This window comes from Mercenaria mercenaria, chromosome 4 (assembly GCF_021730395.1).
Source record: "Mercenaria mercenaria strain notata chromosome 4, MADL_Memer_1, whole genome shotgun sequence".
Taxonomy (NCBI): Eukaryota; Metazoa; Mollusca; class Bivalvia; order Venerida; family Veneridae; genus Mercenaria; species Mercenaria mercenaria.
Genome location: NC_069364.1, coordinates 6,024,098 through 6,051,765, shown reverse-complemented (window position 1 = coordinate 6,051,765; position 27,668 = coordinate 6,024,098). Strand labels below are relative to the sequence as shown.

General features: G+C 35.3%; 1 protein-coding gene across 2 annotated transcripts in view; it reads left to right on the top strand.

Moving 5' to 3' along the window:
• The window catches only part of LOC123550902 (WW domain-containing oxidoreductase-like), a 41,646-nt gene extending 15,016 nt beyond the window's left edge, over window positions 1-26,630 (top strand). For both annotated transcript variants that reach the window (XM_053540281.1, XM_045339387.2), the window contains exons 3-8: window positions 725-810; window positions 5,362-5,572; window positions 6,241-6,470; window positions 8,723-8,879; window positions 18,737-18,869; window positions 19,303-26,630. In XM_053540281.1, the coding sequence (XP_053396256.1) occupies window positions 725-810; window positions 5,362-5,572; window positions 6,241-6,470; window positions 8,723-8,879; window positions 18,737-18,869; window positions 19,303-19,399 (914 nt within the window). In that variant the 3' untranslated portion in view covers window positions 19,400-26,630. The remainder of the gene's footprint in view (window positions 1-724; window positions 811-5,361; window positions 5,573-6,240; window positions 6,471-8,722; window positions 8,880-18,736; window positions 18,870-19,302) is intronic.
• Window positions 26,631-27,668: the final 1,038 nt, after the last annotated feature.

The window sequence follows — 27,668 nt, the reverse complement described above, 5'->3', positions numbered from 1 at the left end:
TTATATCTAATTACTTTAAAATCTACCCTTCTAATCCGAACCTAAGTCAGTGTCTCTGATATAAATCTTGCTCACTTCTGTCATTTTTGAGTCTGTTAACAATCTTAACTATTACTCTTTATAAAGGTGTCAACAGAAATAAGCCCCAACACTGGTAATCAAAAGTCATGTCAGATTTTTGCTTTGCAGATGCGTGCAATTAGCACAGGTTTGAAAAAAAAAACAAGTCTAAGTAGTTTGTTTGAACAGAAATTTGTAAGACGTATGTGCAATAAGTACTGACAATGTAATAGATCCTTATTAATCTGTATCTTCCTCGCACATTTTTGTAGAATTTATTCATTAAAGCAGCAAATTGATTCACTAAATGGGGTACTAAATCAGACCATTACAATAACCAGACAAGTAAAAATATCCTCCTTTTAGCTACATTCTAGGAATGTAGGAGTGGTGAAAAAAATGTTTACAAGTGATATTGCGAAGTTAAATTAACAAGAAATTTACATAACACTAAAGTTATCTAGATAATGCTTATGATTTAACTATTTTTTATTTGTCTTTTCACAAAATGATAAATCTACTTATCAGGTATAACTAATAGCCTAATGTATCGTTCTGAAATAGAAACCTTTCTAATCCGAAAACCCCTCTAATCTGAACTTTTTTCTGGTCCGAGCATGTTCGGATTAGACAGGTTCCACTGTATTAATGTTTGTAATTTCAGGGATTGGATATGAAACAGCAAAGAGTATTGCAATGATGGGTGGCAATGTTATACTGGCAGTAAGAACAGAAGAAAGAGGAAAATCTGTAAGTTGTTCAAGTTGAGATGGAGTCAAATCAACTAGATTAGGTGGAAATGGCAATCATTTATCCTTTCAAAATAATGTTTTATTTGTTGACCTGTTCTGTTATGTTTTAAATTACTCTACACTATTCAGGCCATATTCTTGCTAGGATCAGTGATGCTGAAAGAACTAGTAATTGTTTACCATTATTGAGTCGGCTAAAGGCTGAAAGCCTTTTGACGAGTCCTTGCTGTTCAGCGATTCTCTAAATAGATCGACTAACACATGAAGGGATGTAGTTCCATTAGATTTCTCAAACTTCAAACAGTTCACTGCATGAATGAAGTTAAGTTGTGTCAATTCCCTTTGCTATGACCAATATACGATGTAATCTGTCATATTTATGACTTGTAATTGTGCAATACTTGAATGTAACTCATTAAGCATAAATGTGCATTTTAAGAATTGCGCAGGCTTACAAAGCTTGGGTAACATCCAGCGAAAGACAAAAAATAGTTCCACAGGGCTCCAGATAAGATGCGTATTAGCGTAAATTACATATAGAAATAATGCAAATACGCATGTCTAATAATTTCTAAGCGTATAAAAACGTATATAAAATTACAGAAACGCACACAATGCTTTTTAGCTCACCTGTCACATAGTGACAAGGTGAGCTTTTGTGATCACGCAGCGTCCGTCGTCCGTCGTCCGTCCGTCCGTGCGTTAGTCCGTCCGTCCGTAAACTTTTGCTTGTGACCACTCTAGAGGTCACATTTTTCGTGGGATGTTTATGAAAGTTGGTAAGAATGTTCATCTTGATGATATCTAGGTCAAGTTCGAAACTGGGTCACGTGCCATCAAAAACTAGGTCAGTAGGTCTAAAAATAGAAAAACCTTGTGACCTCTCTAGAGGCCATATATTTTATGATGTCTTCATGAAAATTGGTCAGAATGTTCACCTTGATGATATCTAGGTCAAGTTCGAAACTGGGTCAAGTGCCATCAAAAACTAGGTCAGTAGGTCTAAAAATAGAAAAACCTTGTGACCTCTCTAGAGGCCATATATTTCACAAGATCTTCATGAAAATTGGTCAGAATGTTCACCTTGATGATATCTAGGTCAATTTCGAAACTGGGTTACGTGCCATCAAAAACTAGGTCAGTAGGTCAAATAATAGAAAAACCTTGTGACCTCTCTAAAGGCCATATTTTTCATGGGATCTGTATGAAAGTTGGTCTGAATGTTCATCTTGATGATATCTAGGTCAGGTTCGAAACTGGGTCACGTGCGGTCAAAAACTAGGTCAGTAGGTCTAAAAATAGAAAAACCTTGTGACCTCTCTAGAGGCCATATATTTCATGAGATCTTCATGAAAATTGGTCAGAGTGTCCACCTTGATGATATCTAGGTCAAGTTCGAAAGTGGGTCACATGTCTAAAAAAACTAGGTCAGTAGGTCAAATAATAGAAAAACCTTGTGACCTCTCTAGAGGCCATATTTTTCATGGGATCTGTATGAAAGTTATTCTGAATGTTCATCTTGATGATATCTAGGTCAAGTTCGAAAGTGGGTCACGTGCCGTCAAAAAACTAGGTCAGTAGGTTAAATAATATGAAAACCTTGTTACCTCTCTAAAGGCCATATTTTTCATGGGATCTGTATGAAAATTGGTCTGAATGTTCATCTTGATGATATCTAGGTCAAGTTCGAAACAGGGTCATGTGCGGTCAAAAACTTGGTCAGTAGGTCTAAAAATAGAAAAACCTTGTGACCTCTCTAGAGGCCATACTTGTGAATGGATCTTCATAAAAATTGGTCAGAATGTTCATCTTGATGATATCTAGGTCAAGTTCGAAAGTGGGGCACGTGCCATCAAAAAACTAGGTCAGTAGGTCAAATAATGAAAAAACGTTGTGACCTCTCTAGAGGCCATATTTTTCATGGAATCTGTATGAAAGTTGGTCTGAATGTTTATCTTGATGATATATAGGTCAAGTTTGAAACTGGGTCAACTGCGATCAAAAACTAGGTCAGTAGGTCTTGAAATAGAAAAACCTTGTGACCTCTCTAGAGGCCATACCCTTGAATGGATCTTCATGAAAATTGGTCAGAATGTTCACCTTGATGATATCTAGGTCAAGTTTGAAACTGGGTCACATGCCTTAAAAAACTAGGTCGATAGGTCAAATAATAAAAAAACCTTGTGACCTCTCCAGAGGCCATACTTTTTCATGGGATCTGTATGAAAATTGGTCTGAATGTTCATCTTGATGATATCTAGGTCAGTTTTGAAACTGGGTCAACTGTGGTCAAAAACTAGGTCAGTAGGTCTAAAATTAGAAAAATCTTTTGACATCTCTAGAGGCCATATTTTCAATGGATCTTCATGAAAATGATCTGAATGTTCACCTTGATGATATCTAGGTCATTTTCGAAACTGGGTCACGTGCGGTCAAAAACTAGGTCAGTAGGTAACGTGGGTCACGTGCTATCAAAAACTAGGTCAGTAGGTCAAATTGTAGGAAAACCTTGTGACCTCTCTAAAGGCCATATTTTTCATGGGATCTGTATGAAAGTTGGTCTGAGTGTTTATCTTGATGATATCTAGGTCATTTTTGAAACTGGGTCATGTGCGGTCAAAAACTAGGCCAGTAGGTTTAAAAATAGAAAAACCTTGTGACCTCTCTAGAGGCCATTTTTTTCATGAGATCTTCATGAAAATTAGTGAGAATGTTCACCTTGATGATATCTAGGTAAAGTTCAAAACAGGGTCACGTACCTTCGAAAACTAGGTCAATAGGTCAAATAATAGAAAAACCTTGTGACCTCTCTAGAGACCATATTTTTCAATGGATCTTCATGAAAATTGGTCAGAATTTTTATTTTGAAAATGTCTAGGTCAAGTTCAAAACTGGGTCACATGAGCTCAAAAACTAGGTCACTATGTCAAATAATAGAAAAAACGATGTCATACTCAAAACTGGGTCATGTGGGAAGAGGTGAGCGATTCAGGACCATCATGGTCCTCTTGTTTAAAAACAAAATCTGAATCGTCTGGATGCGTTAGGTAACATAGCCGATCAGCCTTAATTCTCCCACATTGAACGTAAACACGCATCATATGATTTCTATAAACTTTGCGTGGGTTGAATTTTGCAGTCAGTAAACGGATAAATTATCGGAAGAAGAAGCTCTTACTGGTTTGTTTAGTTACTACTGATATTAAAAATGATTTAATTCTTATTTTTCGAGAAATAAACAAATCGGCGAAACATTAAATTGTATTTTCTTGTAGTTTTTGAAATCGAAAGTAGATCGTCTATGTTTGGCTGCTTTCACGAAAAGAAACAACTTTTTTATGAAAAGATTTAAATAAGAGGTAATTTAACTGTAAACTTCAATATCAGATACTGCCAATTGCTGCTAAATGTCTTCATATCATCACAATTTGTAAAATATATTTTTGAAACTGGAGAAAAGTGTAATCGTATCCGGATATAATATTTTGGGTAAATATAGAGCTGTGTTATGAAATTTTAAGAAAAAAACTAAAAACAAACTGAAACTGGTAGACTATACTGTCAGTACATCAATCATTAGCCGACTCTCGCCCTTCAGGCCTTTGATTAGTACCTGTATGCCACCTATTGCAATTAAGAATTGAACTTTGCATTAGGAAAATCTCCTTTGCTATTTTGTTGTGGCACTTTGCTTTATTGCAAAATAATTTAAAGCAAGACTGTTTACCTGCAAACCTAAAACTGTTTCGATTTCTTTTAATTATTTCCAGCCTACTCAGATTGTTTTCAAAACTTATGCAGTATTGAATTTATAGAAATAAGACAAACCCAATAAAACAAATTGCATTGTGGGCTTGAGTAGAACAAAATAATTGATTTAGTGGAAAATGATTAAATGCATTTGCAGGTATAATTGTGTTTATTGAAAATGAGGCATTAAATTAATGGGTCATTAATTAATGTAAACAGTATTCTCATTAAAAACATTTGGCGCTTAGAATGTAACTAAGCAAAATTATAGAAGACTTGATTTGATGATGTCTGTTAAAAGAGCAATCGCCCACATGCCCCATAGGAGCTGCTAAAGTGAATTCTGTGTAGTAAAATTGAGTGAATGTTTATAAAAATGGAAGCATCTGCATGAAAATTAGGGGATGACTGTCTCTGATGTTATTATGCTGATGGTCCTACCCTTATGTATAGTGCTGTATGTTTATTTTAGTTTAAATGTATTTGTTATTATCCGCTGCTGAAGGCAGAGGGATATTGTTTTGGCGTTCTCTGTCCGGCTGTTTGTCTAGCTGTTCGTCTGTTTGTCTTTCCTAGCATGTGTTTGTGCATCCGTCCTTCCATCTAAAATTGAAAATGTATAATTCAAAAAGTATTTTAGCCTCACAATCATGATAATGAATTAGCTACAATATTCAATAAGAAAATGCTTAAATTAAAAAGTAAAAAGTCTTGGTATTTCTGAAACTATCTCATTTCATGAGGAAAGTTATTTCTGGCTTTGAACATTGATGTCACTTTAAAGCATTGTATATTTTAGGCTATATCTAAAATGGAGGCAGAGTATGAAGAGAAGAAGAGTAAGGGAGATGTGTACGGTATAGTGGAAAAGGAGAAATTAGACGTACAGTATCATCTCTGTGATATGACCTCGCTGAAATCTGTCATGCAGTTCATAGAATGGTTCAAGTCAACAGGCCTTGTTTGCGATGTGCTTATATGTAATGCTTGTACATATTCCTTGAAGGAAGGTATGTTTTATATACATGTATGTGTAATATGGAACAGTTTCAATCTAAGTTATACACCATAGAAAGCAACATGGGACATGAACAGAAAGTTTCATTTTTTTTTTCTCATCTTTGTTTATTTCACAGGTTTGTATGCAAATAATGATAGAATTTAAGTACAAGTCCATTATACAATAAGTAAAAAATAAAAGAAATAAAAAATGACATTATTTAAACCTATTTTTCTTGCCTATCACGTTCAAAATAGGTCATGGAGATGAGTAGATTTTGATAGTGTTCCTGGCATCATTTATATAGTTTATGACATCATTATAGTGCCAGTGCTATGTGATGTCACTTAAGTGCAGGCTATTTTAGACTAGGTTTTTCCATAGGAAAAGACATGAATATCTATCCCTAGCACATGCTTGGACAAAATTTAATGTATTCTTTCCCCACTAGGAAGGCAAGAATTAATCAACTTCAGCGATAGTTTCTTAATCATTACATTTTAACTGGTTAGGTATAGTAACATTTTTGAATAAAGTTTGGTGTTGGCAGTAAAATCAAGAGTTACTGGAAGATTAGGTTAACTTGTTTTGATGTTATATCATAAAACTGAATGCATTTTATACGTAGAGTTAGGTTTGCAGAACTTGTTAACTACGGTATGTTTATTCTAATTTCAGTTTTTACGGATGATAAATGGGAGGCGACATACCAGGTGAACTATATTGCCCACTTTCTGTTGGTATCCCACCTCCTGCCAATTATATGTCAGGCCGGGAATGAATGTCGTATTGTTATCATTACAAGTGAGGTACATCAGAATGCTGTTTTTGATCCAGAATATGCTGCAAACAGTAAAATGAAGAATTACAGTGGATATGACGCATACGCTAATTGTAAATTATTTCAAGTAAGTGTTTTAAACAGTTGCCTCAATTTACTGTTTGATCCCTTTCTGTAGCAAAGTTTGTTCTTTAAATAAGTTCTCTTTTAAGTGTGTGACAATACCAAGGTGCCTTCTCAGGTTTGTTCAGATGGGGGCACTCGGCCGTTTTTAGTGGCCGCTATAGCTAAAAATTAGAAAAACTTTTAAACGATTTCTTCTCATGAACTGCTTGATGGATTGATGGATCTTGGATTTTCATAAAATAAATCAAAATTTTTCATGGGCAAAAAATTGACAGTTAGAAAAACAGATTTTTGGCCATAAAATCAACATTCTTGAGACCTTTTAAATGATGTATAATATATTATAAAACTGCAACAGATTTGTCAGATCTAAGAGTACAGTAAAAGCAGAAATTTTCGCGAGGGTTTAATTTATATTTGTGAGGCCCTACATCTTGCAAACATTAATCCTTGCGTAAATATTCACCATTAGTATGATTCAAATTCAAATCTGATACCATTTTTACAATTTCACAAATATTAAACCTCGCTAACATACTCAAAAATTCAAATTCGCGAAATTTTGACCCAGCGAAAAAATGTGCTTTTACAGTAGGTGATTGTTTCCTGTTTGTAAGATGACAGGCTTAAGCCCTCTACAGATGGTAGGTTTTTGTTGTACAACACTAATTATCTCAAAGATGTACAATTTTGAAATTATACATCTTTCACATACAGACAGTATTCCATTCCCATATAAATCACAGAGATTTACCTAGTAAATATAGTGCACCAGGTACTGAAAAGAATGTAACCATTAATTATAAAAAATTATATTCACCTTTTTATGTCCCATGGATTTAATTACCCATGACACATATGAGCCATGCCATTAGAAAACCAACATAGTGGCTTTGCGACCAGCATGGATGCAGACCAGCCTGTGCATCCACACAGTCTGGTCAGGATCAATGATGTTTGATTTCAAAGTCAATTGCAATTAGAGAAACCGTAAGCGAACAGCATGGACCAGACTGCGCGGATGCTGGTCGGAAACGCATTATGTTGGTTTTCTAATGGCGCGGCTCAAATCATTTAATTTTTCAGTGTCATCCTTTTTCCATTATGCATTAGAAGGCATTTTATATTCAGATTTGTGTTTATTTTTGGGGCATTTGTTTCTGGAATTTCATTCACTTGCCTCTTATCAACTAATTATTTACCAATTTGTTGCTTGTCAACGTGGGTGGTACGTAAGGCAAAACTTACGAAATAGAACATGTCCTAATCTGTAAGTCAAGACTTAAGATTTACGAAATCAAGGAATAGCATCATACACACGATAATATTTGGCTGTACATCTTGAATTTAATTGGTGTTGTACAACAAAAACCTACCGTCTGTAGAGGGCTTTAGAGCTACAGTGAGGCAAAGGAGGCATATAAAACTTGAAAATGAAAGATTTCTCCGCTTTAATTTGATACTGCTGATGTTCTTTTATATTGTGATAAAGTTAATCTACTCGAGAGAAAAGACTTTGTTGGGGTACATGTACCTATACATTATTAGAAAAGCTGAAAGCAGCATCTTCTGAGAGACAACACAGCTTAAACTTTTGTAAAACGAAGTTTATGTTTTAGTACATGATTTAGATAAAAATGATCAGTGAGGTGAGGTAGGATAGAAGGATGCTACCTGTTTAAAGGTCCAATACTAAGGAAAGAGAACATTTTAATTTCTTTTAAAAAGCACAGAAACTATTTCATTTTATTGGAAAATGAAAGTTGGTATGTAGAAATTTGAAATAAATCGCAGTATATGTACAATTATTTTTCTATGAAGTATGAAGAAAGTTAAAAAGACCTGGGGGGTCATTCTGTCGATTTATTAAAATTTCAACATAATACACATACATTTCTTTGAGTTCCAAAGACCTTCTGTAAATTTTGACCTGCCAATCTTCATTATTTAGTGTCTTGCAGAAGTCTATGCACTGGCTATGAAAAAAATTGCCAACTCACTTTCCCTTAGTAATGGACCTTTAAGAAGGTAGTTTTAACATCCGAAGAATTTTTAGGGTTGAGATTTTTTGTGTGGTAAGTCTGATCTACCAGCAGGACAAAAATAGTGAGGCTAGATACCATTTTGTCTAGCCAATCTGAACCAAATTAAGCCATATTGGGGTGAACCTGCTTTGCACTTGCTGGGAAACACCACTAGGTATTAAAAAAGATTAAATATGTTGCTTGTATATATATCCTCTACTCTCTTCAGATAATGTTGATGTATAGTTTAGACAAAATACTGGAGCACCACCCCAAGGTAGATGTTCTATGTGTTGATCGAGGTAAACTTGACGCTCTTGTCTTCCCCAATGATCCTCATTCCAGCGAGGGGTTCAACTGCCATTTCTGCTGTATGAAATGCTGTGGTGAGTTATTTAACCTTTACCCTGCTAAATTTCTAAAATGGACTGCTCTGTCATTCTATTTGAGTATTACCATCTATTATTCAAAGGGGTGTTCACTGAAAATTTACAGAATGGCGAACAGTGCAGGCTATGATCAGCCTGCACAGACGTGCAGGCTGATCTTGATCTGCACTGATCGCAAAGGCAAAATTACTTGCAGCCAGCAGGCTAAAGATTAAGGTTTTTCTGTCTTTTGTCATATATTTTTATTGAGGAAATTTGTGAATGGTACTGCTGTTCTGTACATAAGAGATATTCCAGATGGGCTGATGGTGGTAATTGTAATTAAATTTTTCTAAAAATGTAGACAAAATATTTTTATTTTGTATCAGTTAATTTTGTTACGAAATACAGAATTTTGAAAATGCAGTACAGATTTGTCATTGTCTGAATGTTGGACCGTAAATAGCAAAAAACTGCATTAACTGGAACTGTTCTGTTATTGTTATTACTGTATGTTCTCTCATACACTTATATTGAAAGAGAAACAGTTATTTTTTTGTCTCTTGTACAGATATGAACAACATTTGCATGTCTTTATTTTGCATCTTGCAGAAAAGATGAGTACATTACATGTGGTGAAGAAAAATATTTGAACTTGCTATTTCTATCATGTCAAATCTAGAACTGGTATAAATACAGCCAGTGAAGTTTGAAAAGTTTGAAAAATCTTGAAGGGTGATTTTTCGAATGAATATTTATTTTGTTACACTTTTATTTGCTAGTTATTTACAGTAAGTATATGCATGCAAATCATGCCTAGATGCTTTATGATATAAGATACCATGTATAATGTAATATGCATTTTTAAAAACCATTAGATGCTATTAGAGGTAATACAGTATTATGCGTGTGTGTAAATGCTAGTTTGATTAAAAAAAGTCCCTGCATTTATTTGATATTTCTCATATTATGAAGGAGATGTAACTATTATTCTATGTATAGCCCAAGTATGATGTTAGAATAAAGGGGAATAAATATTGTTTGCTTTTTATCTTACCATACCAGCTAGCATATCATAGATTTTTTTTCACCTGTATATTCGGCTGTGGGTGGAGAGTGTGCTGCATCTACAAAAGTTGTCTATTATCTAACTTGCGCAGTTCTTATCCATTGTTCTCCAAACTTGGTCACAATTTTTATGGGCAAAATATATCAGCCAAGTACCATAACCATAACCAGATGGTTCCGCCAAATATCTCTGAGAATATGGCCCTTTGATTACTCAAAATTGTGAAAATTGACAGTATCATCACCTTAACTTGAGCACAATGTATCAAATGTTCTCCAGACTTGATGACAATGCTTTTTATGCCCCCTTTCGAAGAAGCAGGGGTATGGCTGTCGCATCAGTAGATCAGTCGGCGGATTGGACCGTCAGTAGAGCTTACAGTTTCTGCCCAACAGCTTGAGAACCACTTGACCCAGTACATTTAAACCTGATAGCATGATTGGGCTATTGAAGTAGATGACCTCAGTCATTTTTGGGGTCAATAGGTCAAAGGTCATAGATAACATCTCAGACAATTTTGGTAAACAGCAAGATATTCCCAGTCAGTCTTGAGTTATGGCCGCTTGAATTACATAAAATTGCAAATATTGAAAGTGTTTGCTTAACTTAAGCAGTTCTTATCCAATGTTCACCAGACATAGTCACAATGTTTATTGGTGTATTATCTTGGCCAAATTGGATAATCACCAGTCAGTCAGTCATTTTGCTCTTTGAATTGGGAATTTGATGTATTAATGATTTCAATGAATGCTGGTATTGCAAATCATTTAAAAAGTTTCAGTGGAACTGAACATTGTCTCTGGCACTTTGCTTTATGAACGATATTTGTATGTGGTTCTTTTGCATCTTGCAGAAAAGGCCCAAAGGTCAACAATGGTACATTGCATGTGATTAACAAGAAATATTTTGACTTAGTGTTTCTCAAATTACTCTCAGATCATATCAAATCTAGATCTGATATCTGTATTTGAAAAGTAATAAAACTCTCCAGGGGTAATTTGAATGAATATTTATTGTGTAATACTTTTGTTTGCTAGTTATTTACAGTAAGTATATGTAAATCATGCTTAGATGCTTTATGACATAATATTATGATAATATGAATAATATTATACACATTTTTTAAAACCTTTAGATGCTATTAGAGGTAATATAGTATGTGTGTGTGCAAATGCTAGATTGATTTTAATGTTTTTCCTGCATTTATTTGATATTTTTCGTATTTACAAACTAGACGTTACAATTATTCTATTTATAGCCTACGTATGATGTCAGAATTAAGGGGAGCAAATTTTGTTTGTTTTTAAGATTATCAACTGGCCTAGACATATGATTTTTGGATTTATTTAAGAAATAACATATCTTATTTAGTGATTTGTCATTGAATAAAATCATTGTTTGGAGTTCAAATGCAAAAGAATTATATCAAAAGGGCAAATCACAGTTTGAGATATATTATTTCAATTCTAACACGTTATGAAGGATTACCAATTTACCATCTATATCTTTGAAGTTATTCAACAAATATTTGTCAGTTTTGTGTGGTTTTCTATTGCAGCACACTGCTATGACTTGTGTTGCTAAGATGTAATAATTGTGCAGTACAAACTGTGTGTATGTTGCATCATAACACAGTTTCAGTTTTCTTTGTTTCATAGGGAAGTATATCGGGCCGTGTTAGAATGTATAGTAATAATAGAAAAAAAAAAAAAAAAAAATAAACTTAATACTGTTATAGTCTGAATTGTTTGGCAAGCCCAGTCTGCAAGAAATACATTGTTTCATACATGTTGACAAGAGTGTAAATATGACAGGGGTCTAAATATGGCCATAACAAATTTCTGAGGCAGGTCACTGCCTGGATAATTATGCTAATTGTTTTATTAAATAATAGATGACCTGATTCTTCTTTTCAAGTGGAATGGAACTTCAGTGGTAAATAAGTAAGTTAACAAGTTTTTGAGTAATTTTTCTGACATCCATATTTACTTGAGTAAAACTGGAAGGATGTAAATCAGTAAATTTGTATTTTGAAAACAGGAGTGGGTTTTGTTTACCAGTGGGACATTGGCTATGAATAGAATATTGTTAATTGCTTCATAATTACTTAGCCTAACTTTGAGAAAATCTATCTTGGCACATTTGTTCTGATGATGGTTGTGAATGTGTTAGTTTCCTGAAACGTGATACACTTCAAATTTATCTTGGCGCATTTGATCTGATGATGGTTGTGAATGTGAGTTAGTTTACTGAAACGTGATACACTTCTATAATGTGAGGTCATTATACCCCTATGTTTGAAGTAAATGGGGACTATGTTTTTGGTGACTGCTCCATATATTCTTAATCTCTGAAAGGATCTTCTTGAAACTAGCAGCCAAAGGTTGTCCTTGTCAAGACAACATGCAGAGCGCATAACCCTTGACTGGTATTCCTCAAAGGTTTAATGACAAATAACCACTTTGCAGTAAATTGGATTATTATTATGCCCCCCTTTGAAAAAGGAGGGGTATATTGTTTTGCAGATGTCGGTCGGTCTGTCGGTCGGTCAGTCGGTCGGTCGTAATGTAGACCTATCCGTTTCCGGATGATAACTCAAGAACGCTTGGGCCTAGGATCATGAAAGTTGATAGGGAGGTTGGTCATCACCAGTAGATGACCCCTATTGATTTTGAGGTCTGTATGTCAAAGGTCAAGGTCACAGTGACCCTGAATAGTAAAACGGTTTCCGGATGATAACTCAAGAACGCTTGGGCCTAGGATCATGAAAGTTGATAGGGAGGTTGGTCATCACCAGTAGATGACCCCTATTGATTTTGAGGTCTGTATGTCAAAGGTCAAGGTCACAGTGACCCTGAATAGTAAAACGGTTTCCGGATGATAACTCAAGAACGCTTGGGCCTAGGATCATGAAAGTTGATAGGGAGGTTGGTCATCACCAGTAGATGACCCCTATTGATTTTGAGGTCTGTATGTCAAAGGTCAAGGTCACAGTGACCCTGAATAGTAAAACAGTTTCCGGATGATAACTCAAGAACGCTTAGGCCTAGGATCATGAAAGTTGATAGGGAGGTTGGTCATGACCAGCAGATGACCCCTATTGATTTTGAGGTCAGTATGTTAAAGGTCAAGGTCACAGTGACCCTGAACAGTAAAACAGTTTCCGGATGATAACTCAAGAACGCTTAGGCCTAGGATCACGAAAGTTGATAGGGAGGTTGGTCATGACCAGCAGGTGACCCCTATTGATTTTGAGGTCAGTATGTCAAAGGTCAAGGTCACAGAGACCAGGAACAGTAAAATGGTTTCCAGGCAATAACTCAAGAACACTTGGGCCTAGTGTCAGGAAAATTGATAGTTAGGTTGGCCATGACCAGCAGATGACCCCTATTGATTTTGAGGTCAGTATGTTAAAGGTCAAGGTCACAGTGACCCTGAACAGTAAAACAGTTTCCGGATGATAACTCAAGAACGCTTAGGCCTAGGATCACGAAAGTTGATAGGGAGGTTGGTCATGACCAGCAGGTGACCCCTATTGATTTTGAGGTCATTAGGTCAAAGGTCAAGGTCACATTGGCCAGGAACAGTTAAATGGTTTCTGATCTTCTTGTCCAAAACCATAGGGCCTAGGGCTTTGATATTTGGTATGTAGCAAAATCTAGTGGTCCTCTACCAAGATTGTTCAGATTATTTCCCTGGCGTCAAATATGGCCCCACCCCTAGGGTCACATGGTTTATATAGCCTTATATAGGAAAAAACTTTGAAAAACCTCTTGTCCAAAACCACAGGGCCTATGGCTTTGATATTTTGTATATGACATCATCTAGTGATCCTCTACTAAGATTATTCAAATTATTCCCCAAGGGTCAAATATGGCTCCGCCCTGTGGGTCACATGGTTTACATATACTTATTTACAGTGTGCATATAATTTCTGTTCCTTGTGCAAATACTAAATGCATCGAGGGGGGCATTTCGTGTTCGACGAGCTCTTGTTTATGTATACCAATGGAATTGTGCTCCACTGCCAGGAGATGGAGAAGGTTATATAACATTTTTAGCTCACCTGAGCACGAAGTGCTCAAAGGTGAGCTTTAGTGATCACCCTGTGTCCGGCGTCCGTCGTCGTCCGTTGTCCGTCCGTCCGTCGTCAACAATTTGACTGTTAACACTCTAGAGGTCACATTTTTGACCCAATCTTAATGAAACTTGGTCAGAATGTTACCCTCAATAAAATCTTGGACGAGTTCGATATTGGGTCATCTGGGATCAAAAACTAGGTCATCAGGTCAAATCAAAGGAAAAGCTTGTTAACACTCTAGAGGTCACATTTTTGGCCCAATCTTAATGAAACTTGGTCGGAATGTTACCCTCAATAAAATCTTGGATGAGTTCGATATTAAGTCATCTGGGGTCAAAAACTAGGTCATCAGGTCAAATCAAAGGAAAAGCTTGTTAACACTCTAGAGGTCACAATTTTGGCCCAATCTTAATGAAACTTGGTCAGAATGTTACCCTCAATAAAATCTTGAACGAGTTCGATATTGGGTCATCTGGGGTCAAAAACTAGGTCACCAGGTCAAATCAAAGAAAAAGCTTGTTAACACTATAGAGGTCACATTTTTGGCCCAATCTTAATGAAACTTGGTCAGAATGTTACCCTTAATAAAATCTTGGACGAGTTCGATATTTGGTTATCTGGGATCATAAACTAGGTCACCAGGTCAAATCAAAGGAAAAGCTTGTTAACACTGTTGAAGCCGCATTTATGACTGTATCTTCATGAAACTTGGTCAGATTGTTAATATTGATGATCTTAAGGTCCAGTTTGAATCTGGGTCATGTAGGATAAAAAACTAGGTCACCAAGCCAAATCAAATGAAAAGCTAGTTTACACTAGAGGCCACATTTATGACCATACCTTAATGAAACTTGGTCAAATCTTGATGATCTATAGCTCAAGTTCAAATCTGGGTTAGGTGGGGTCAAAAACTAGGTCACTAGGTCATATCAAAGGAAAAGCTTGTTAACACTCTAGAGGCCACATTTATGACTATATCTTCATGAAACTTAGTCAGAATGTTAAACTTGATGATCTTTAGGGCAATTTTGAATCTGGGTCATGTCGGGTCAAAAACTAGGTCACCGGGTCAAATCAAAGGAAAAGCTAATTAACACTGTAGAGGCCACGTTTATGACCATATCTTAATGAAACTTGGTCAGAATGTTAATCTTGATAATCTTTAGGTCAAGTTTAAATCTGGGTCAGATGGAGTCAAAAACTAGGTCACTAGGTCATATCAAAGGAAAAGCTTGTTAACACTCTAGAGGCCACATTTTTGACTATATCTTCATGAAACTTAGTCAGAATGTTAAACTTGATGGTCTTTAGGTCAAGTTCGAATCTGGGTCATGTCGGGTCAAAAACTAGGTCACGGGGGTCAAATAAAAGGAATAGTTAGTTAACACTTTAGAGGCCACATTTATGACCATATCTTAATGAAACTTGGTCAGAATGTTAATCTTGATGATCTATAGGTCAAGTTTAAATCTGGGTCAGGTGTGTTAAAAAACTAGGTCACTAGGTCAAATCAAAGGAAAAGCTTGTTAAGACTCTAGAGGCCAGATTTATGACTGTATCTTCATGAAACTTAATCAGAATGTTAATCTTGATGATCTTTAGGTCAAGTTCGAATCTGGGTCATGTGGGGGCAAAAACTAGGTCACCGGGTCAAATCAAAGGAAAAGCTAGTTAACACTTTAGAGGCTACATTTATGACCATATCTTAATGAAACTTGGTCAGAATGTTGATCTTGATGATCTTTAGGTCAATAGGTCAGGTGAGCGATACAGGGCCTTCATGGCCCTCTTGTTGTTATTTTTAGATTTGACAGAAAAAAGGCAAAAAAAAAAAATTTATCATTTTAAAGCGCTGATGAATATGGCAGAGAAAAAGATCACTAGATCCAAGTCATATAACTATGCAAGTCAAAGATTTCATATCCACTTCATAGCATCTAAAACCCTGGAAGAATCTTATAACTAGCATCAATTGTTTACCTCATCAAGATGAGAGAGCGCTCGCTATAGTACAGTAACTGTTGGTATACTTACATAAGTAGGGTTAATGTCATGCATGTAGTGTATTTTTATGAAATGAGCTCTACATGTATCATTTATTTGTATTATTTACAATAACACAAAATAATAATTGCAACATTTTACCTTGGCATCTTGAGGTATTGATCACCTTCTGATAAATGGCTGCAGATTATAATCTTGTCAGTTTTGTGACAAAAATTATGCTATTGAACTTTCAAGAAATGTTTTTTTTGTATGTGTGCGATTGTGAAGTGTTTTCAAAAGATTTTGAATTTATAGAAGTGTTGCTATTTGGGAAACACAATCCAGTCTGACAGTTACAGACAAGTGTTTGCCCTGCAGAAGTGACTGTTTTTATACATTCCATTTTTCATTACCATTTTGTAAGCTTGACTATTTGAAATTCTTCAAAAAGTATATCTTCCATTGTTATTCTTTTGTAAGTGATGTCACCATAAAAGTTTCAATGTATGCAGGTTCCCAAAACCTGAAATACTGAATACTTTCAAACTTCACACATGCCTTTAGCACCAAAGATGACCTGACAGGACAAATTTCATAACACAAGCTTACATCTTGTGAAAGTTATGCTCCTTTTTATCTCAGAATTTTGGCTAAATTTGGCATTTAAGCAAGTTTTGCCAGAAACTCCCTTTTTCGAATGCTTTTAAAGTCAGCACAAGTCATTAAGCATCATGAGATGTCTTCATGTTATAAGTTACATAACACTAGCTTTTATTTTGTCAAAATCATTGCCCTTTTTAACTAGGAAAATTTCTTGCAAGTTATGCATATAAGCAGATTTGTCAAAAACCACTTTACATTTTTAGCTCATCTGATTTTTTGAAAAAAAAATGATGAGTTATTGTCATCACTTGAGCGGTTGTCGGCGTCGGCGTCTGCGTCGGCGTTGCCTGGTTAAGTTTTATGTTTAGGTCAGCTTTTCTCCTAAACTATCAAAGCTATTGCTTTGAAACTTGGAAGACTTGTTCACCATCATAAGCTGACCCTGTATAGCAAGAAACATAACTCCATCTTGCTTTTTGCAAGATTTATGGCCCCTTTTGTACTTAGAAAATATCAGATTTCTTGGTTAAGTTTTATGTTTAGGTCAACTTTTCTCCTAAACTATCAAAGCTATTGCTTTGAAACTTGGAATATTTGTTCACCATCATAAGCAGACCCTGTACATCAAGAAACATAACTCCATCTTGCTTTTTGCAAGAATTATTGCCCCTTTTGGACTTAGAAAATCAGTTTTCTTGGTTAAGTTTTATGTTTAGGTCAGCTTTTATCCTAAACTATCAAAGCTATTGCTTTGAAACTTGCAACACTTGTTCACCATCATAAGCTGACCCAGTACAGCAAGAAACATAACTCCATCCTGCTTTTTGCAAGATTTATGGCCCCTTTTGGACTTAGAAAATATCAGATTTCTTGGTTAAGTTTTGTGTTTAGGTCAACTTTTTCTCTTAAACTATCAAAGCTATTGCTTTGAAACTTGCAACACTTGTTCACCATCATAAGCTGACCCTGTACAGCAAGCAACATAACTCCATCCTGCTTTTTGCAATAATTATTGCCCCTTTTGGACTCAGAAAATCATTTTCTTGGTTGAGTATTATGTTTAAGGCAACTTTTCTCATAAACTATCAAAGCTATTGCTTTAAAACTTGCAACAGTTTTTCACAATCATAAGTGGACACTGTACATCAAGAAACATAACTCTATCCTGCATTTTGCAAGAATGATGGCCCTTTTTAGACTTAGAAAATCATGGGTAGGACAATATTTCTATTATACAAAAAAAAATCAGATGAGCGTCAGCACCCGCAAGGCGGTGCTCTTGTTGTTTAATAAGATGATCTGAAAGGAAGGTTTCTTAACTCTGGCTTACATTTTGTCAATATTGTGCCATTTTTCAACAAAGATTTTTTTTTTGAAAGTTTGCATATTTCTCAGAAACTTCGAGTCCAAATGTTTTCAAACTCCACACACATAACTAGTTCTTGAGATGACCTTGCTCGAAAGGTTGCTCTGACTCTGGCTACCATTTGTGGAAATTTTGCTCCTTTTTCACTTTGAAAGTTTGGCATGTAAGCATGTTTCTCAGAAACCATTGTACTTCATGCTTCCAAACTCTTCATAAGTTTTTGGCATCATGAAATGACAATTCTGAGCTAAGTTCTGTAACTCATGACTTACAGGTTACAAGTTTAGGCCCCTTTTCAGTGTGCCAAATTTTGGTAAGGTTTTGTATTATGTAGAAGAGTTTCAAATAGTCAAGTGTGCTGTCATGAGGCAGCTCTATTTATGCTTATCTATATCCCAGCATTTGTTTAGAATACTATATTCCTACTTTTCATCACATTATGCCATAATTGTTGTTTTTGTGTGTGCTTTTAAACAGAATCATTTATTTGTCTTCCTTGTCATTTTCATCGGGAAAAACTTATTTGTTGTTTCTTTCTGCTTTTGCATTGCCTAATTTTTTTGTTGTTTAGTAATGCAGCTTTGATAGTTCAGTGAGCAGTATGCCTCATTTTGATTAAAGACACTAATAATTTATGCTATTCTTTCGTAATGGTATGTCAGTACTTCAGCAAAAGCTGCATTCTGTATGCACTTCTATTTCTACTGCAACTTCAGCATTGTATTTATCTGTTTCTATGGAAATTCAGCATTGTGTTTATCTGTTTCCAGGGAAACTAAAACATGATGCAGATGGAGCAGAGACAACAATATATGCAGCACTTGATCCCCACCTTGCAGGTCTCAGTAGAGGCTACTTTCTGAGAGCCAGAGACAAACCAAGATGGCCAAGTAGGGAAGCTAGGTATGTGTTTTATACTTTACGCTAACACATTTTTATACCCCCCAAAGGTGGGCATATTAAAATCGCACTGTCTGTGCATCCGTCTCCGTCTGTGTAAATTTTTTTCCAGGCTGTAACCCTGCCATAAAGGGATTTTGAAATAACTTGGCATAAATGTTCACCACAATGAGACGACATGTCATGCGCAATCATAAACTGATATTCCTATGCGTATGCCGAATCCAGGCTTTAGTCTACGTTTTCCAGATAAATGACCTTACGCCATCACTTCCAGTTTATCAAACTTGCAGAACTACCTTAAATGGCAAGGATCACACTTGCAACTTTAGATTTTCCAATGTCAGCCTGTGTATGATTTCCTTTAAATAGTATATCTCAAGTTTAATACGTTCTTGCAGAACTTTTTTAACAAGAATTTGCTTTTTTTTTTCAGGAATAAAGAGCTGCAGGAGTATCTATGGAAGCATACAATAGAGAACCTGAATGAATATTTGGATGGAGACAGCTTGAAAATTCTTGGGGAACATTAACAACATCTTTAACAGAAATTCATCCGTTACAGTTACAGCTTTTGTTTACCATTACTATTTGGGTTGTTCTGAAGATAAGCTTTTTGTTCAGACTGTGTATAGTTTAAATAAGTAGCAGCATTCTTGTAGTGCCTTTTTACATTGCCTAAGTAAAATCATGTACCGTATGTATTGAAATGTACTTAACCTTTACCCTGCTAAATTTCAAAAATGGACTGGTTCATCATTCAATTTGGGCAATATTTGAAGGAGTGTTCACAGAAAATTTACTGACTGAATAGCAAACAGTGCAGACCAAGATCAGCCTGCACATCCGGTCGCAAAGGCAGAATCACTTGCTGACAGCAGGCTAAAGATTAATCTGCATCTTAATTATACATGTACTTAAAATGATTATATTGTTTTAGTTGTTTCAAGGTTTTCATTAAGGATAATTTTAAGATCGTAGGATATGTGTCCCAAGAGTGATCTGTATCATTGATGAGGATTTTCATGTTTTACAAAACTACAGACTTTCATGTAAAATTTAAATGACTGTTTTTGGTATGGCTTCCAAATATTTTTTATAGACACTTTTTATGACCTGCCACTTTTTCCTAAAACATCAAGCTGCAATGTCATTGCAGCTAAGAGCAGGCAATCACTTTTGCACATACCTTTACAGAGTCTGAAATACACAGGTACTAATGGCCAGGAATTAAAATTATCACAAGAACACCATAAATCTTCCTGCAAGCATTGGCAGCAATTTGAATTCCTGGCCATTAGTTCCTGTGTATTTCAGACTGGAAGATTTACTTGTAGATGAAATTTTGACAGAACTTAGAAATTCATAGACTTAGACAGAATTTTGAGACAAGTGAGTTCAAGATTACAGAATTTGTCAATACATAGTTATTTTTTAATAGAAGTTGGATTTAGTACCTTGTACGTACTACTCTGAGAAACAGTGTAGCTTTATTAGGGAATGCTTTCAACAAGGATTTGGTCACATTCTTTTGTGTAAAGTAGATTCTTTCGTATTTCTGAAGTTTGCAAAGGGTATAAACAAGATTTTTTGAGAATCTCTTTTTAACAAGATTTTTTACCTGTATTTATTTTGAGATTACATTTATTTCATGGGTATGTTGATTTATTTATTTTTTTATCTATTAGTTGTGAAGTTGCTTATGTATTGCATTCTACAATCTTTTTCTAATTGTTTCAAGTTATGCTTATTAATTAATGTCTTCTTGTAGTGGGCAGACACATTGATTATAAAGTCTTATTGTCATGACCCAGATGTACCAATTCTACAAGAGATCTAACATGAGAGAAACTGCCTTGACATGTATTAGTATCTTTGTTTATGTTAAAATGATAAATTACTGCTGTATTTTAGAGATAGTGTGGTAGATTATGCTATTGTTATATAACTAAATTAATGGTACAGATTGTTGTAAATCTGAAAGTTCAAGAATTTTTTATAACTGTACAGTCATGTTTTTGTAGTTCCTCAGCTTAGTACAAAGTGCTCAGGTTGTGCTATTGTGACCACTTGTTGTCCGTCCATTCTGACTTTTATTAAGCAACATCTGCTTAAAAAAAACACTCTGCTAATAGCAACCAAACTATACAGGAATGTTGCATGGGTGGCCCTCTTAGTTGTTCAAATCGTTCTGCTCAGCAGCACGTAGGGGCTACCAGAGCTAAAAGTACAAAAATCTTCAAATGTCATCTTTTCTTAAAGCATGGGTAAGATTTTGAAATAATTTTAGAGAAATGTTCCTTGGATGACCCTTTGCTAAAGTTGTTAAAACAACCTTGATTTGTCAAAAAAAATGTGACTGCTGTGGACAAGTGTAGTTTCCCTTATCTGACTCTATGGTAAACTCCGTATCGGGCCAGTTTTCAAACTAATTTGGCAGAAATGTTTCAGCTGTGCAACTCAGGTGAGCGATTAAGGGCTGTTGTGACCCTCTTTTTTATTGCATGTTTTTCAGTGGATAAATGAATGTATCAATAGATTATCACTTGATAAATTCACTTCTTACAAGAGAAATGCAGGTACAATGTATACTGGTGTGGAAGTAGACTTGAACACAAATGAATATGACATAAATAGTTGGATATTTTTATTAAAACATGCTTCAGTCAGTACATCAATGAACATAAATATGCTAGCATTAAACTGCTGTTATAATTATTTTCAAGGGATGTTTTAATTAACAGGAACCCCTATTGCTTTTCACACACCTTTTTATATAGGCATGATCTAAGGCAAAGTGCAAGGTTACTTGGCAAAACATTCATTTAATTTAGCTGTCTAAATGCTTTATGTTGGAATATCATTAATACATGTTTATTTTTCTTTTGTTCCAAGATCTGCAGACTCCCTCTGGATCCTGTTGAGCACTAACTGGTCTCTCAGGATTCTGCAGGTCTTATAACACACAAAAAACAACATGTGTGGTGTGTAAACATAGAAATATATGCCCAAGCTTACTAAATTGTAAAAGAAACTTAAATTTTGTCAAACCATTTTCCAACATAGCATTGTGATGTCATGTATTTACACGACATTATTAAGGACATTTCCAGGGTGTGTGCAAGTGTGTTAAAACCATTGAAAAAGCATGAAATGAAAATTTGTACTACATGTTAAATCAAATGATCTTTCACTTGTAAATACCAGTTTTAAATGTTCAGTGTGAAAATATTGCATCTGGTGTTCACATGTTGGAATGTATTTTTGATCTTACACTGAAATAGACTGCTTTTAGACAATCAAGTTTCCAAAACTAAACTGTTGCTTACTTACTATCATACATTCTATATTATACTTGTAGATTATGTGTGTTTTTTAGCTCACCTGTCACAAAGTGACAAGGTGAGCTTTTGTGATCGCGCAGTGTCCGTCGTCCGTCCGTGCGTCCGTGCATCCGTAAACTTTTTGCTTGTGACCACTCTAGAGGTCACATTTTTCATGGGATCTTTATGAAAATTGGTCAGAATGTTCATCTTGATGATATCTAGGTCAAGTTCGAAACTGGGTTACGTGTGGTCAATAACTAGGTCAGTAGGTCTAAAAATAGAAAAACCTTGTGACCACTCTAGAGGTCACATTTTTTATGGGATCTTCATGAAAGTTGGTCAGAATGTTCATCTTGATGATATTTAGGTCAAGTTCGAAACTGGGTCACGTGCAGTCAAAAACTAGGTCAGTAGGTCTATAAATAGAAAAACCTTGTGACCACTCTAGAGGTCACATTTTTCATGGGATCTTCATGAAAGTTTGTCAGAATGTTCATCTTGATGATATCTAGGTCAAGTTCGAAACTGGGTCACGTGCGTTCAAAAACTAGGTCAGTAGGTCTAAAAATAGAAAAACCTTGTGACCACTCTAGAGGTCACATTTTTCATGGGATCTTCATGAAAGTTTGTCAGAATGTTCATCTTGATGATATCTAGGTCAAGTTCGAAACTGGGTCACATGCGGTCAAAAACTAGGTCAGTAGGTCTAAAAATAGAAAAACCTTGTGACCACTCTAGAGGTCATATTTCTTGGGATCTTCATGAAAATTGGTCAGAATGTTCACCTTGATGATATCTAGGTCAAGTTCGAAACTGTTTCACGTGCAGTCAAAAACTAGGTCAGTAGGTCTAAAAATAGAAAAACCTTGTGACCACTCTAGAGGTCACATTTTTCATGGGATCTTTATGAAAGTTGGTCAGAATGTTCATCTTGATAATATCTAGGTCAAGTTCGAAACTGGGTCACGTGCCTTCAAAAACTAGGTCAGTAGGTCTAAAAATAGAAAAACCTTGTGACCACTCTAGAGGTCACAGTTTTCATGGGATCTTCATGAAAGTTGGTCAGAATGTTCATCTTGATGATATCTAGGTCAAGGTCGAAACAGGGTCACGTGCCTTCAAAAACTAGGTCAGTAGGTCTAAAAATAGAAAAACCTTGTGACCACTCTAGAGGTCACATTTTTCATGGGATCTTCATGAAAGATGGTCAGAATGTTCATCTTGATGATATCTAGGTCAAGTTCGAAACTGGGTTACGTGCGGTCAAAAACTAGGTCAGTAGGTCTAAAAATAGAAAAACCTTGTGACCACTCTAGAGGTCACATTTTTCATGGGATCTTCATGAAAGTTGGTCAGAATGTTCACCTTGATAATATCTAGGTCAAGTTCGAAACTGTTTCATGTGCAGTCAAAAACTAGGTCAGTAGGTCTAAAAATAGAAAAACCTTGTGACCTCTCTAGAGGCCATATATTTTAAAAGATCTTCATGAAAATTGGTCAGAACGTTCACCTTGATGATATCTAGGTCAAGTTCGAAACTCGGTCACATGCCATCAAAAACTAGGTCAGTAGGTCAAATAATAGAAAAACCTTGTGACCTCTCTAAAGGCCATATTTTTCATGGGATCTGTATGAAAGTTGGTCTGAATGTTCATCTTGATGATATCTAGGTCAAGTTCGAAACTGGGTCACTTGCCATCAAAAACTAGGTCAGTAGGTCAGATAATATAAAAACCTTGTGACCTCTCTAAAGGCCATATTTTTTATTGGATCTGTATGAAAATTGGTCTGAATGTTCATCTTGATAATATCTAGGTCAAGTTCGAAACAGGGTCATGTGCGGTCAAAAACTAGGTCAGTAGGTCTAAAAATAGAAAAACCTTGTGACCTCTCTAGAGGTCATACTTATGAATGGATCTCCATAAAAATTGGTCAGAATGTTCACCTTGATGTTATCTAGTTCAAGTTTGAAACTGGGTCACGTGCCATAAAAAACTAGGTCAGTAGGTCAAATAATAAAAAACCTTGTGACCTCTCTAGAGGCCATACTTTTCATGGGATCTGTATGAAAGTTGGTCTGAATGTTCATCTTGATGATATCTAGCAAGTCAAGTTTGAAACTGAATCAACTGCGGTCAAAAACTAGGTCAGTAGGTCTAAAATTATTAAAGTCTTTTGACCTCTCTAGAGGCCATATTTTTCAATGGATCTTCATGAAAATTGATCTGAATGTTCACCTTGATAATATCTAGGTCAGTTTCGAAACTGGGTCATGTGCGGTCAAAAACTAGGCCAGTAGGTATAAAAATAGAAAAACCTTGTGACCTCTCTAGAGGCCATATTTTTCATGAGATCTTCATGAAAATTAGTGAGAATGTTCACCTTGATGATATCAAGATAAAGTTCAAAACAGGGTCACGTACCTTCGAAAACTAGGTCAATAGATGAAATAATAGAAAAACCTAGAGACCATATTTTTCAATGGATCTTCATGAAAATTGGTCAGAATTTTTATCTTGATAATATCTAGGTCAAGTTCAAAACTGGGTCACATGAGCTCAAAAACTAGGTCACTATGTCAAATAATAGAAAAAACGATGTGATACTCAAAACTGGGTCATGTGGGAAGAGGTGAGCGATTCAGGGCCATCATGGTCCTCTTGTTAATTGTTGTTGTATTGTACTATCATTCTACTGTGCAGTATTATTTATCTTAATACCTTTATTTTGATACTAAGTCTTGTTTTATTTTCCAAAGTGCATTTAATAGTAATACTTTCTACGTGTGATTTGGTTGCTTACTTTTTGTCAGCCATGTACTCCTGTGATTTGGTTGTGAACTTTTTGTCAGCGCTGTACACCTGTGATTTGTTTGCGAACTTTTTGTCAGCCATTTATTCCTGTGATTTGGTTGTGATCTGTTTGTAAGCCATTTACACGTGAACTTTTTGTCAGCCATGTACACGTGTGATTTGGTTGTTCACTTTTTGTCAGCCTTGTACACCTGTGATATTTTTGCACACTCCTTGTATTGCCTTTTTGACTCAGTTTTATTTATGTATCATTGTAACCATAAAAACTATTGCATATACTAATACATTGCATGTTTATACACTTTATACAACTAATTATTTGTAATCAATTTTATGTTAAGTTTTATAATACGTCACTAGAAAGGTAATATAAAGTACTAGTAACTTTTTAGATCTAGCTTCATCCTTTGAAAGATAAATTGTTTTTTTACATGGATGTACATGTATGGCCCTCAAAAAAACATAATGAGCTCAGTATCTTACATTTTAACTTAAAAAAAGGATAACTACACAACCGGAAGCCATATATGCTCAAGGTCAAGTCATCATACTTTTTAACCCTGAAGCATTTTCTTTAAAAAATGTTTATGTATTACAATTGACATGATGTTCAGGGCATAACTTTCAAGCATGTCAATTTAAGGCGAACTAATTATCCGCTATGCCTGGTATTGGGGCTAAGCATAGTTCGGGAGGTTTTCGTAGGGGACGGGACATATCTTTTAGTGTAAAAACTGTCTGAAAATGTTAGACTAAATTTTAAAATTCTTAAACCACCTGTTGTATTTATTCTGGTCAAGCTTTGTCTCTATTTATGTAAAATGACATGTCAGTTTTTTTCTGAATTTTGAAACTTATAAACTGTAAACAAAATGTATAAAAAGATGATTCAGTGTATTATAGAGTATTTTTTTTATAAAAAAACATGCATGTACTTAGTGAAATACAAGGAAAATCCCTCTTAACCTTTACCCTGTTAAATGGACTTGTCCGTCAGTGCCACTTCTTATTGTAAGTGTTCACTGAAAATTTACTGACTGAATAGCGAACAGTGCAGACCATGATCAGCCTGCACGGTCGCAAAGGCAAATCCACTTGCCGCCGGCAGGCTAAAGGTTAATGAGCAAGTCATGCTTTTAAAATTAGTAAGTATTAGCTGTATTTTAAGTCATACTCATTAAATATATATATTTTAAAAAGACTAATTCTCTTAGATGTTTTGAATGAAACATGGATATAGAGGAGAGAACCTTTAACTTACAATGTTCATTGTTTGTTATAACTTCAGTTTTGAATGTTTTAGCAGGTTATGATCTGTTACCATCAAGCAAATTATCAACTTTTTTTGCAAATTTAAAATTGCTGTTTTTAAGTTCAAAAGCATAGATTGATATATTTTGTACAAGTTTTAATGCATATAAAACAATGTGTAAAGTAAGGTGAAGTACATGTTTTGTATTGAGTAGGTCATTCTTAACACTACCAAACATTTTAAACTACTCTGTTTTATATGCATGTAGGTACAATCTAATTCTCCTTATGCAGATGATAATAAAAATTTCCGTCCAGTTTTATGATATTATATAGCGGAATGTTGTGTTTAAAAATAAAAACTTTTAACTTGCTTTGTTGTCTTGTTATTATCTTAAAACTTTAACAAGTTGTCATGCTTATACAGTCATTGAATATGAAATGAGTATGTTTAAGACATACAACATCCTTGGCACACGTTTTTTTTTTTGTTTCTCAAAAACTTAGTTACCTTTGGTATACTGCAATGTGGCTACGTCCTTGACAAAAGGTGGACTTAACCAAGGTCTCTGACATAGCTCTAATAACAAAATTTGTAATCCTTTTCAGCATGGCAAAAAACTTCTACAAATTTAGTTGTTAAAGGAGTTGCTTGTAAAACACATTTACCCCTCCCCCAATGCCACAATAGCCTGCAAGAGGCAAATGGATATGTAATTTTATATGCAGTGACCTTGACCTTTGGCCAAATGACCTCAAAAACAACAAAGCTCATTTTATGAAGATTGACCTGCAATCATTCTATGAAATTTGAAAGCAAAGGATTCAGATATTGACTGAAAACTGCTTTCAGTTATAGTTGACCTTCAACCTGTTGATCCCCAAAACATTAGGCTCATCTGTTGACCTTTGTTAGAAATTATTTTCATTCTCGTGGTCAGTATGACCTTGACCTATAAGTACCCAAAATAATAGGGGTCATCTACTGACCAGAGAAGTTCCAAGGACTGTAGGCCAAGTTCTTAAATTATTGAACAGAAACCATTTTCAGTAAAGGGGTCAGTGAAATTGACCTTTGACTTACTGACCCTAAAATAATAGGGGTCATCTGTTGACAACAGGCAATCATGCTATGAAGTTTGACTATTGTGTGACTAAGTATTTTCAAGTTACTGTTCAGAAGCTTAATGGTTTATTGACCAACAGACAGACTGGTTCACAATGAGCAAATCGCTATACCCAATCTTCAATCTTTGGCACAGGGAATACTTACAATTGGACTGTGTTTTAAGTGCACATGGGGCTTTTAAATATAACAGCTATGACACAAATTTTAGAAATAATAAGGTATACTAGTTCACAACAGTCAACGTAATACTGATAGGTCAAAGGCTTGAACACTGCCTGAAATT